The 12,191-nt window shown below is 43.0% G+C and overlaps 1 protein-coding gene across 4 annotated transcripts in view; it reads left to right on the forward strand.

Moving 5' to 3' along the window:
* Positions 1 to 253: 253 nt before the first annotated feature.
* Positions 254 to 12,191, forward strand: part of OS9 (OS9 endoplasmic reticulum lectin) — a 30,944-nt gene continuing 19,006 nt past the window's right edge. For all 4 annotated transcript variants that reach the window (XM_047065151.1, XM_047065153.1, XM_047065152.1 and 1 more), the window contains exons 1-5: positions 254 to 442; positions 857 to 1,033; positions 1,904 to 1,967; positions 2,098 to 2,174; positions 2,361 to 2,459. In XM_047065151.1, coding sequence (XP_046921107.1) covers positions 281 to 442; positions 857 to 1,033; positions 1,904 to 1,967; positions 2,098 to 2,174; positions 2,361 to 2,459 — 579 coding nt within the window. In that variant the 5' untranslated portion in view covers positions 254 to 280. The remainder of the gene's footprint in view (positions 443 to 856; positions 1,034 to 1,903; positions 1,968 to 2,097; positions 2,175 to 2,360; positions 2,460 to 12,191) is intronic.

A 12,191-nucleotide genomic window follows, 5' to 3' on the forward strand; every position in this document is an offset into this window, starting at 1 on the left:
AGGGGGTGGGAGGGGAGGGGTGGGGGGGGGGGTGGGAGGAGGTCTGAGCTCCTCGATGATTGGTTGGCATCTCTGACCAATCAGGAGCAGTGAGTGGTTTTGCTTATCATCGTGATCCACCTCCCGGAGGGTTTTGGAGCCACGTTTACAAATGGGAATTGGGTAGGTAAGAGGGACAGAACATTCAACCAATGAGACCTTTCGGCGTTCGTGGGCGGGGTGAGGCCGCTGCCAGGTTTAGGGCGGAAGGAGCTGCCCCGAGTAAGAAGGTGAACGAAAGATGGCGGCGGAAACGCTGCTGTCCAGCCTGTTGGGGCTGCTACTTCTGGGGCTCCTGTTACCCACAACTCTGGCCGGCGGTGTCGGAAGCCTGAATCTAGAGGAACTGAGTGAGATGCGTTATGGGATCGAGATCCTGCCGTTGCCTGTCATGGGAGGGCAGGTGTGGAGGCGTGGAAGGGCGAGGATCTGGGGCAAGGGGAAGGGGGGGAAAGATAGAGGAAGAAGGGCCGCTGTGGAGTCTGCATAGGGCGCCTAAGAAGAATCGGGAGGAGTAGGTAGGGGTTTTACGATGACTCCTAAGGACGGTAGACGGAGACCCATTCCCCTGGGGCTAGGGACTGGGAGGGGTGGGGCTTCCCGCTGTCAGCTTCGGTTCCAGATAGAAGCACCCAGACTCCTCCCGGGAGAGAAGTGCGAGTGCTCGTTCCCCTCACCCGCCAAACACAGCTGGAAGACTTGTGGCTCATTCTGACTTGACTGGGCTCTTCCCCAGGATCCGAAGAGGGATCTCGTTGTTCTCTCTGATCCCAGCCTCTCTTTGCCTCCCTGCCCCCCGAACCTCCGTCTTTCCCAGAGCCAAGCTTCGGACGTGGTGATTGTCTCCTCTAAGTACAAACAGCGCTATGAATGTCGCCTGCCAGCTGGAGCTATTCACTTCCAGCGTGAAAGGGAGGAGGAGGCACCTGCTTACCGAGGGCCTGGGATCCCTGAGCTGTTGAGCCCAATGAAAGATGCTCCTTGCTTGCTGAAGGTGAAAGGGGCTGGGAAGAATGGAATGAGGGCTTGGGAACTAGCTATCTATCTGGGAACCGGAGTGCCCATGAATGGGGAGGGACGAGAGGACCTATGGGGGTTAAAAAGGCCATTGGACAAGTAGACATATTGTACAGAAGCAAAGAATCCTGCAACCACTGATGACACTTTGCTGAGTGTAGAGGAGGGTTAGGACAGAAGACCTCAGAGTGATGGTTAAGCCAAGATTGAGGTGCCTAAAGAGGGTCACTGTAGGGTAGGAGGGACATTCTCCTAGAGAAGCCTTCCTGGTAAAGTCACCCCCTGCCCCCGTCACTTTCTGCCGGTGTCCTATTTTATTTTCATCATGGCATTTTTCATGATCTGAAATCATCTTATTAACTGAATCATCAGCTTATTTATTTATTTATTTTTTTTTAGTCTGAGTCCCAGCACTGGAATATGAGTCCATGAGGTCAGAGAATTTATCTTGTTCACAGTTGTATCCCCGGTGGCTAGAACAGCACAAGGAATGTTGTAGAAGTTCAATTAATATTTGAATATTCAAATTTTCCTGGTCCAGGTGCTTCAAGGATACCATGATTTCTTATCTTTATAAAAGGCGAAGAAGGATTTTTAAAAAAAATCTTTAAAAAGGGAGGCGTGGAAAGAGCACAGGTGAAAAACATACTTTAGAGGCATTTCTCTCAGTCACAGAAGGAAAGCAGCCCTTCCTCGTCACTGAGAATCTGGAGACTTGAGTATGGAAGCAGAGGGGATGAGAAGTAGATGAGAGGTTTTGTGTCTTGGAGCTAGGAGAGATTCAGGTTCCAAGCAGAGACATCTGCACACTATCCCCTTGATTGTTCTTTTTTTTTTTAATTGTCAGACCAAGGACTGGTGGACATATGAATTCTGTTACGGACGCCACATCCAGCAGTACCACATGGAAGGTGACTCATGCCTACATTTTCCCTAAGCCCTCAGCAACACTTCATAGAAGGTGACCTGCCTCCCCAGTCCCCTTCCCTCTTAGTCCTCTTAGAAGGGAGTAACGGTGCTTCACTGTGGTTTCTCTTGTAGATTCAGAGATCAAAGGTGAAGTCCTCTATCTCGGCTACTACCAATCGGCCTTCGACTGGGATGATGAGACAGCCAAGGTGGCAGGAGTTTGGGGTTGGGAGAGAAAGGGGTCCTGGCTGTAGACTCAGAGCCCTAACGAGAAGGGGAGGGTCAAGATTAGCTGACATGTTGCTTGGGGCTCGGTGGCCATTAGGACAAAGTGCCATTTTTTCTCTTTGCTGTCTTTCTTCTGCCCCCGCCCTCCCTCTTGATGTCCTCCCCAGGCCTCCAAGCAGCATCGTCTGAAACGCTACCACAGCCAGACCTATGGCAACGGGTCCAAGTGCGACCTTAATGGGAGGCCACGGGAGGCCGAGGTTCGGGTGAGTCTTAAGAGAGGGAAGTTGACACTCCTTTAGTGACAATTCAGACTCTAAAGGAAGAGGGAAGGGTTGCATGTCATACTCAGGAAGGTCTCTTTCAGACCCAAGACTCTTAAGTTTAAGACTCATATTTCCAGCTGGTAGCTGGATGCCACTGCCTGGATAGTCCCGGGCACTTGAAATCAACATTTCCTTCCCTCTGAACCACTAGCCACACTTATTCTTTTTCCCATGTTTCTTCTTCTGAGCGTTATTACTGACTCTTCCTTCTCCTTTACTTCGTCTTCCGTTCTTCATTTAATGACTCGTCAGTAAGGCTGTGCAGGTGTAAGCATTGGGCCCTGCTCTGGGGCTACAGTGCTGGGCAGACACACAGCCCCTGCCCTCAGGGGATGTACAGTCTAGACAGGAAGACATGTTAAAGAATAATCACAGAAATGGGTCTGTGACTACAAACTGAGGAGTGGTGTGAAGGAAAGGAATCTAGTTCTCTCAGAGTAAATGACAAAGCCTATTCGTCCTATTTCTAGATTTCTCTGACCACTGGCTTCTTTCCTATGCTTGGTGCCTTCATCTCTCACCTGCATCATTGCCAACAGCCTCTTTTCAGATGCTCCCAATCTAGTGCTCCCTTACTGAGTTCAGGCAAGCAGGCAGATATATGGTGGGAAAGGTTCTTCGGGTGCTAACGTGTATTCGCAAACGTAAACACCTATAGAGATAAGAATCACACACCCGATGACACAAGAAGGGTCTTTCTGTAATACAGACTTGCACATGCAGTTGTATGCTGGTAAATGTTGAGCATTCTGATGGCCAGGAGAGAGTGGGGGGGGGCATGGAGGGGGGAGCCTTGCTCTATAATGTTTACCAGTATCTGTGGTATAAGTAGTCTTACCGTGGCCAAATTCATGCTGTCACTGTGATGTCAACCATCTGGCAACATTCCTGAAAATTTTCCAGTTGGCTCTTGTGAACTGGTGTGAGCTGACTCCAACACACCCCTACGGCAAGTGTCACTTCTCTGTCCTGTCCTGGAAAACCTTCCGTGATTCTGCCTTGCACAAAGGCTAAGATCCAAATACTTCAGCACAGACTGAGGTGCCTGGGAGGTGATGGGAAGCCCTCGGGTTTGGGACATATTTTGAAGGTGGACCCAAGAAGATTTATTGATGGATTGGGCATGGGGTGGAGTCAAGTATGACTCTGGGGTTTTTGGCTTGAGCAAATGCAACAATGCAACTGTCATTTACTAGAATGGGAAGGGTTGGGTTTGGAGGGGAACCCAGGTTGATGGAGGTCACAATGACTCTAGACATCCAGTGGCGATGTCCAGTTGGTAGTTGGTTCTGTGATTCTGGAGTTCAGGGATGAGGTCTGGGCCGGAGATATAAATACTCGTTGTGTATCTGCCCCACTGGCCTTCTTTCTGTTCTTTGAATCAGTGGGTCTCATTGTTGCCTCTGCTGAAAGCTGTCTTCCTCCAGATCTTTGAGCGGTAGGCTCCACCCTGTCATTCAAGTTATATATCCCTGTACACCTCCACAGGTTAGCCCTGATGTTGGCACACAGAACACATGCAGCCTTCTGCCGCCATCTGGGTAAACACCTACAGAGTTTTATATTCTTCAAAGCATGTATCATTTCCTGAAATTATCTTATTTGTTGGAATTTAACGTCCCTGTCTGTCTACCCCAACTAGAATAAGCTCCAGGAAGGCAGGGACAATGTCTGTCTTCTTTTCTTTCTTCTTCTTTGTCTTTTCTTTCTTCTTCTTATTTTTGTTTGTTTGTCTTATTTCCTGCTGTATTCTTGGTGCCTGGAACAATGCCTGGCACCAAGTAGGTGCCCAGGAGTTATTTGTTGAATGACTGGAATGAATAATAAGCCAGTTCAAATGTCATCGATTTTATGTGAACTTTCTTGGCTAAGCCAGAAGGTGAGTTAGGTTTCTTCAGCGTTTCACATCCACATATCCATGTCCACATATATCCATGGCTTAGTCTATTTGGGCTGCTAGAACAAGATACCACAGGCTAAATGGCCTATAAACAGAAATTTTTTTCTTAACAATTCTGGAGTGTGGAAGTTAGAGATCAGAGTGCTAGTGTGGCCCAGGTCATAGACTTCTTGTTTATTCTCACATGGTGGAAGGGGCTAGGGAGCTCTGGGGAGCCTCTTTTATAAGAACTTTAATCCCATTCATGAAGGTTCTACCCTTATGACCTAAGCACCTCCTAAAGGTCCCACTTCCTAATATCATCACATTGGGCATAGGATTTCAACATAAGACCTTTCGAGGGGCACAAACATTCAGACCATAGCAACCCACAAGCATCTACACACATACATAATTGATTATAAGCACTTACTTTATTATATTCTAATTATTTTTGTTATTTGCAGCTTCAGTAGGCCAAGAACTGAGGGCAAAGACTGCACTTTCCTCTTATCTATTGAACATATGCCCTGCACCAAGCCCTGTCATAGAAACTGGGGATGAAGTGGTGACTGAGAGACCTAGTCCTGCTCTCAGGAGACAGACATGAAATAAACAGCCATAGCAAGCAGGACAAAGTCTGACAGGTGAACTACATATCATGGGGGTGATAAGGGGGATGCACAATAAAGGAACTAGCCAAGTCTAGCTGAAGGGGAGGCTTCCTGGAGAATGTGACCTTTGAACTGAAAGTTGAAGGATGAGGAGCTAGTCCAGCAGCTGTAGAGGAGGGGTAGAGGGAAGAGGGCATTCCAAGTGGAAGGTCCGCTAAGTGCCATAGGCCTGGAGACAAGGGGCAGTTGATAGCTTTTCGCGGTGACTGGAGAGAATTGTGGGAAGGGAGTGTGGGAGGTGAGGCTGGGCAGCAATTAGGGGTCAGCGTGCAGGTCATGAAGCTCTGTAGCTATGTTGAGTTTGGACAATCCGAGAAATAAGGGGGAAGCTAATGAGATATCTTAAGGAGGATGATGACATATTCAGTTTTGGTTTTGAAAGCTCACTCTGGCTGGAATGTAGCAAATGATTGGGAGGCCAGTTAGGAAGTGGTTGCAGTGATCCAGGTGAGAAAAGAAGGTGGCCCAGGGATGAAGAAATGTGAATTTGGAGGGAGATTTAGGGGACAGAATCAATAGAGTAAGACTCATAGGTTTTTGGGTTGAGCATGGATAGATGGTGGTTCCTAAGTTAGGTAGAGTAGAAAGAAGAATAGGTTTGGTGAAGGAAAATGATGATTCTGGTTTTGAGTATGATGATTTTGGTGGCTGCAGGCATCCAAGTAGAGATTTCTGAGGAGACTGTTAGATCTGTGGGTTTGGAACTCAGGAGAGAGATCCGAATTGAACCCAGAAGGCTGGGAGTCATCAACATATTGGCTACAGTTGGAGTCTTGGTCTGGGTAAAATCCCCCCAAAGAAACAGTATATAGTGGAAAAGGTGGAACAGAACATTGAGGAAGCCATCATTAAAAGCATGGGCGGAAGGGGGCTTTGCCGAGAAGGGGCCAGAAAGGAGACTACAGTGACACATCTCAAAGAGGGGCTGGCCCAGGGCGTCAGTAGCATTTGAACCTTCAGGGAAGAGGAGGATTAAAAACTGCTTGTGGGTGGTCATGGGAATTATTATTTTAATAAAAGCAAAGCATTCACAAGGAAATAAGAACTCCGGCAGTAGTCATGGGAACCAGATGAAAATTTCTAAGTCCTCTACTCCCAGTCTCCCCTCACCAGTCCTTTGGTTGGACTTAATGACAGAGGTCACTGGTGAACTTTGCTACAGCAGTTTCTGTGGGGTGCTGAAGAGGAGATGAAGAAGTGGAAACCTTGGAAGAAGTCTCGATATGCAGGGGAGGGAAAAGGTGAGCACTAGTTGGAGGGGTTATAGGGTTGGAGAGGGTGTTCTTTCGCGTTTTAAATTGGGAGCATGTGTAAATGCTTTTGGGTGGACCTGATAGAAAGGAGAGATTGAGTTATAGCAGAAAGAAGGGGAAGAGAATGGGGCAGAGCTGGGATACAGAACACAGGAGAACAGTTACCCTGAGGAGAGGAGATCTAGGGTTGTAACTGGGAATGAAAGGGTGGTGTATTTGGTGGGGAGTCTGGAGGTGGTAGTGGCAGAAAGTTGAGGGCATTCCTGTCTGGCTGTTTCTCATTTTTTATTTTTATATTTTTTTGAAGTTTATTTGTTTTGAAAGAAAGAGAGAGCACACGTGGGTGGGGGAGGGGCAGAGAGAGGGAAAGAGAAAATCCCTAGCAGGTTCCTCACTGTCAGCTCAGAGCCTGACACGGGGCTCGAACTCACAAACCGTGAGATCATGACCTGAACCGAAATCAAGAGCCCAAAGCTCAACTGACTGAGCCACTCAGGCGCCCCTCATTTTTTAGTCCTTACATCCTGATAGACCACCCAAGTTTGTTGCCTTCATGATTGACTAAACCACGTTCCCCCTGCCTCCCCCCACCACCTTCCTGCCTCCAGGGCAAGCATAGTGAAGTCCTACCTTCCCAATGCCTCCTGGGTAGGAGCCGTGTGCATGGTGTTTGGTAAAACTGCGGTTTTTCCATGGGGTTTGGGAATGGTTAGCCATCTGGAATTAAGCAAATTTGGATCCCTATCTCAATTCTTATACTAAGTGAGATTTCACAGAGATCTCAGATTTTTTACTTTTTAATTTCTAATTGTGAAACATCTTGGACTTACAAAAATAATGTCATAGAGACCCATAAATCCACTGCCAAGTGAAACAGATGTTAACATTTTGCCATATTTGCATCAGAAAGGAATAACATGCTAATGAAAGATGTAGTTAAAGCCCACCTTCTCATTTCTTCTCTCTCCCTCCTCTCCAGAAACAACCACAACCATCTTCATGCTTGCTTTGTATTTTTATTAGTCATACATGTATCGTAGACACCATATATGTTTTGTGTTTTAAAATTATACATTAGTGGTATCAACTTGCTTTTTCGCTAATCACTGTTTGCCATTCTGTGGCATGACATGGAGATCTAGGTCAATGATTTTAATGGCTGTGTGTTTCATTGTTTACTTACTATTCCTCTGTTGAGGAAAAGTTGGATTTCAACTCTAATGCTTTTATACACAGTGCTACAATGTAGGTCTCATTGTGAATGTGCAAGAGTTTCTTTGAGGAAAATACCCAGAAGCATATTTTATTGGTGAATTTGGTGCATTGCTCACTTTTTCTATTTTCTAATGTTTGTTTATTTATTTTGAGAAAGACAGAGAGAGAGATTAAGTGGGGGAGGTGCAGAGGGGGAGAGAGAGAATGAATCCCAAGCAGGCTCTCCACTGTCAGTCACATGGAGCCTGATGCAGGGCTTGATCCCATGAACGATGAGATCATGACCTGAGCCAAGATCAAAAGTCGGACACTTAATCAACTGAGCCACCCAGGTGCCTCTCAATGTCTTTTTCTTTTTTAAGTTTATTTATTTTGAGAGAGAGAGGGAGGGAGGAGAGGCAGAGAGAGAGAGGGGGGGACAAAGGAACTGAAGCAGGCTCTGTGCTAACAGCAGAGAGCCCAATGTGGTGCTCAGTCTCACAACTGTTGAGTTCGTAACCTGAGCTGAGATCAAGAGTCAGACACTTGGGGCACCTGGGTGGCTTAGCTGGTTAAGTGTCTGACTTTGGCTCAGGTCATGAGCTTACAGTTCGTGGGTTCAAGCCCCGCATTGGGCTCTGTGCTGAGAACCAAGGGCCTGGAGCCTGCTTCAGATTCTGTGTCTCCCTCTCTCTTTGCCCCTCTCCTTCTCTCTCTCTCAAATATAAATAAACATTAAAAATTTTTTTAAAAAGTCAGAGCTTAACCGACTGAGCCACCCAGTTGCCCCACCCTCTCCAGTACTTATTATTACTATTTTTTATAATAACCATCCTAATGGATATGCAGTGGTATCTCATTGTGGTTTTGATTTTCATTTTCCTAATGACTAATGACGTTGAACATCTTTTCATGTGGGTATTGTCTATATGTATATGTTCTTTGGAGAAAGGTCTATTTAAATCCTTTGCCCATTTTTTAATTGGGTTGTTTTTTATTGTTGAGTTGTGGTAGTTTTCTATATATCCTGGATATTAATCACTTATCAGATACATGATTTGCAAATATATATGTATATGTGTGTGTGTATGTATATATATGATTTTCTCCCATTCTGTGGGTTTTTACTCTCTCTTTTTTTATTAAAAAAAAATTTTTTTTAACGTTTATTTATTTTTGAGACAGAGAGAGACAGAGCATGAACGGGGGAGGGGCAGAGAGAGAAGGAGACACAGAATCGGAAGCAGGCTCCAGGCTCCGAGCCAGCAGCCCAGAGCCTGACGCGGGGCTCGAACTCACGAACTGCCAGATCGTGACCCAAGCTGAAGTCAGACGCCTAACCGACTGAGCCACCCAGGCGCCCCTCTCTCTTTTTTTAAAGTAGACTCCATGCCTAACATGGCGCTTGAACTCATGACCCTGAGATCAAGAATCACATGCTCTACCTACTGAACCAGTCAGGTGCCCCTGCTTTTTCACTCTCTTAGTAGTGTTTTTTGATGCATAGAAGTTTTTAATTCTGATGAAGTCTAAGTTACCTATTTTTTCTTTTATTGCCTGTGCTTTTGGCCTGATACGTAAGAAATCATTGCCTATTCCAAAGTCATGATGATTTTTACTTCTGTTTTCTTCTAAGAGTTTTATAGTTTTGAGTTTATTTTTGTATACAAAGTAAGGTAAGGATTCACCTTCATTTGTTTGCATGTAAATATCCAGTTTTTCTAGCACCATTTGTTGACAATACTATCCTTGTCTCTTTGAATGGTCTTAATACCCTTGTTGAAAATCAAATGAGCCAATATGCTAGGGTGATTTCTCAGCTCTATTCTATGCCACTGGCCTGTATGTCTGTCCTTATGCCAGTACCACACTGTTTCGATTACTGTGGTTTTGTAGTAAGTTTTGAAATTAGGCAGTGTTGAGTCCTCCAACTTTGTTCTTTTTTTTTTTTTTTTTTGAGATTGTTCTGGCTATATGAGATCCCTTACGATTCCATATGAATTTTAAGATGGGTTTTTCTCTGACTATAAAAACAGCCATTGAGATTTTGATAGGGAATGTATTGAATATGAGATACTTTGTATAGTATTGCCATCTTACTATTAAGTTTTATAGTCCATGAACATAGGCTATCTTTCTGTTTATTTGTGTCTTCTATAATTTCTGTAATATTTTGTAATTTTGTACTTTTCCATGTGTAAGTCTTTCACCTCCTTTGAGAAATTTATCCGAAATAGTTTATTTTTTGATGCTATTGTAAGTGAAAAAAATTTTTAAATTGCCTTTTTAGAGGCACTTCGGTGTTCAGTTGGTTAAGTGTCAGACTCTTGATTTTGGCTCAGGTCATGATCTCACAGTTGTGAGACTGAGTTCCACATCAGGCTCTATGCTCATGGAGCCTGCTTAGGATTCTGTATCTCCCTCTCTCTCTCCCCCTCCCCCATGCATATGTGCTCTCTCTCTGTCTTAAAACAAATAAATAAACACTTAAGAAATTGCCTTTTTGGCTTGTTTATTGCAAATATACAGAAATACAACTGATATTTGCATGTTGATTTTATGTCCTGAAACCTTGCTGAATTTATTTATTATCTGTGATAGGGTTTGTGTGTGTGTGGGGGGGGGGGTTCTTTTGGATTTTCTGTGTGTAATATCATGTCACTTGTGAACGGAGATGATTTTACTTCTTTCTTTCCAATTTGGATGCCCTTTATTTATTTTTCTTGCCTAATTTGCTCTGGTTATAACTTCTGGTACTATGTTAAATAGAAGCGACATAAAGTGGGCATCCTTATCTTGGTTCCTATTACTCGTGGAAAATTTTTCAGTCTTTCACCATTAAGTAATGCTATTAGCTCTGGGGTTTTCATATGTGGCCTTTATCATGTTGACATTCTCTTCTATTCCTAGTTTTTCAAGTGATTTTATCAGGAAAGGGTGTTGACTTTCAAATTCTTTGTTCACAGTTGAGATGATCATGTGGCTTTTTCCTTCATTCTGTTAATGTGGTGTATTGTAGTGTGCAGATTGATTTTTGTCCATTGAACCATCTTAGCATTCCTGGAATAAATCCCACAGGAATCATGATGCATAATGCTTTCAGTATGCTGCTGAATTTCGTTTGCTAGTATTTTGTTGAGAAAATTTGCATTTGTGTTCACAAGGGATCTTGGTCTGCGGTTTTGTAATATCTTTGTCTGGGTTTGGTATCAGAGTAATGCTGGCCTCACAGAATGAGTTAGGAAGGCATTCTTCATATATTCCAGATTTAATTCCTTAATCTCCTATACTCTAGCTATAGCTTGTCTTCTTCTTTTGTTCATAGTATCTCAAATGTACTTTTAACTTAAAAATTTAAAAATTCCAATATGATTAAAAATTTCAGTGTTTTTCTATAGTTTGTATATTTTATGTCTTTTATTAAATCCTTTTCATTTATATTTTTCAAATTATAGAAGTTTTCTTCTCATATGTTAGACTTTAATTCCATAAACAATTTAATGTGTCATGTGTAAGCTTAGAACCTAAATATAGCTATTTTTCATCTGGATAACTGGCTGTCCCAGCATCATTTATTGAGCAGGCCATATTTTCTCCCTGATTTATAGTGCCACATCAGGCATTTATCAAGTTGCCATACATATGTGCATTTTCTTCTTGGCTTCTTTTTTGTTTCAATAGTCTGTCTATTCCTGTGCCAACTCCACATTGTTTTACATACTATAGCTTTTTAGTAAGTCTTGGTATCTGATAGTATGCATTTTTCTTTGTTCTTCAAAACTGTCTGAGCTATTATTGGACAAGTTCTGTGAAAAAAGTCTTTTGGGGATTTTAATGGGGAATTACATTGAATTTTATATTAATTTGGAGAGAATTGATATTTTATGATATTGACTTTTCATTCACAATGAACATAATATTTACTTCTATTTACTTACTGCCTTGTACCAAACTAAGATTTTAATTTTCTCTGTGAAGGCTCTTATAGATCTCATTTGAGGTTAGTCCTAGATACCTTGTAGCTTTTTGTTTGTGACTTGTGCATGTGGGCAAATGTTTCAAGCCTACAGGTACCTTATAGTTTTTGATGCTATTGTAAATGACATCCTTTAAAAGTTACATTATAATAGCTTGCAGGTTCTCATGGATTTTCTATGTGAATAATAATGTCATCTGCAAATAGACACACTCTGATTTCTTCCTTTCGAATCCTTATATATGCCATTTTTCTTATACCTGCAGTGCAATTCAAGGGGTGAGGTAGGCATCTTTGGCTTGATTTTAAAGAGAGTACTACGGAGGTTACACTATTAACATCATGTTTTCCTGCAGGGTTTTTGTAGACACTTTTTACCAGCTGAATGAAGATCTATTTTATTCCTAGTTTGTGTAATATTTTCATCATAGGTAGGTGTGAATTTTAACCCATGTTTTTTATATATCTATTGAGATGGTCATATGGTTTTTCATCTTTATTTGAATTCAACTAATTCATTTTCTAAGTTTTTTTACCCTTGCATTTCTGGAATAATCCATGGTCATAAAGTTTCCTTTTTGCCTTTTTTTTTTAAGATTTTATTTTATTATTATTTTTTAAGTAAGCTTTGTGCCCAGTGCAAAGCACAGTGTGGGACTTGAACTCATGATCCTGGGATCAAGACCTGAGCTGAGA

The sequence above is a fragment of the Lynx rufus genome, unplaced genomic scaffold (assembly GCF_022079265.1).
Source record: "Lynx rufus isolate CCGP_SWC_20201006 ecotype Redwood Valley unplaced genomic scaffold, mLynRuf1.p SCAF_7, whole genome shotgun sequence".
Classification (NCBI taxonomy): domain Eukaryota; kingdom Metazoa; phylum Chordata; class Mammalia; order Carnivora; family Felidae; genus Lynx; species Lynx rufus.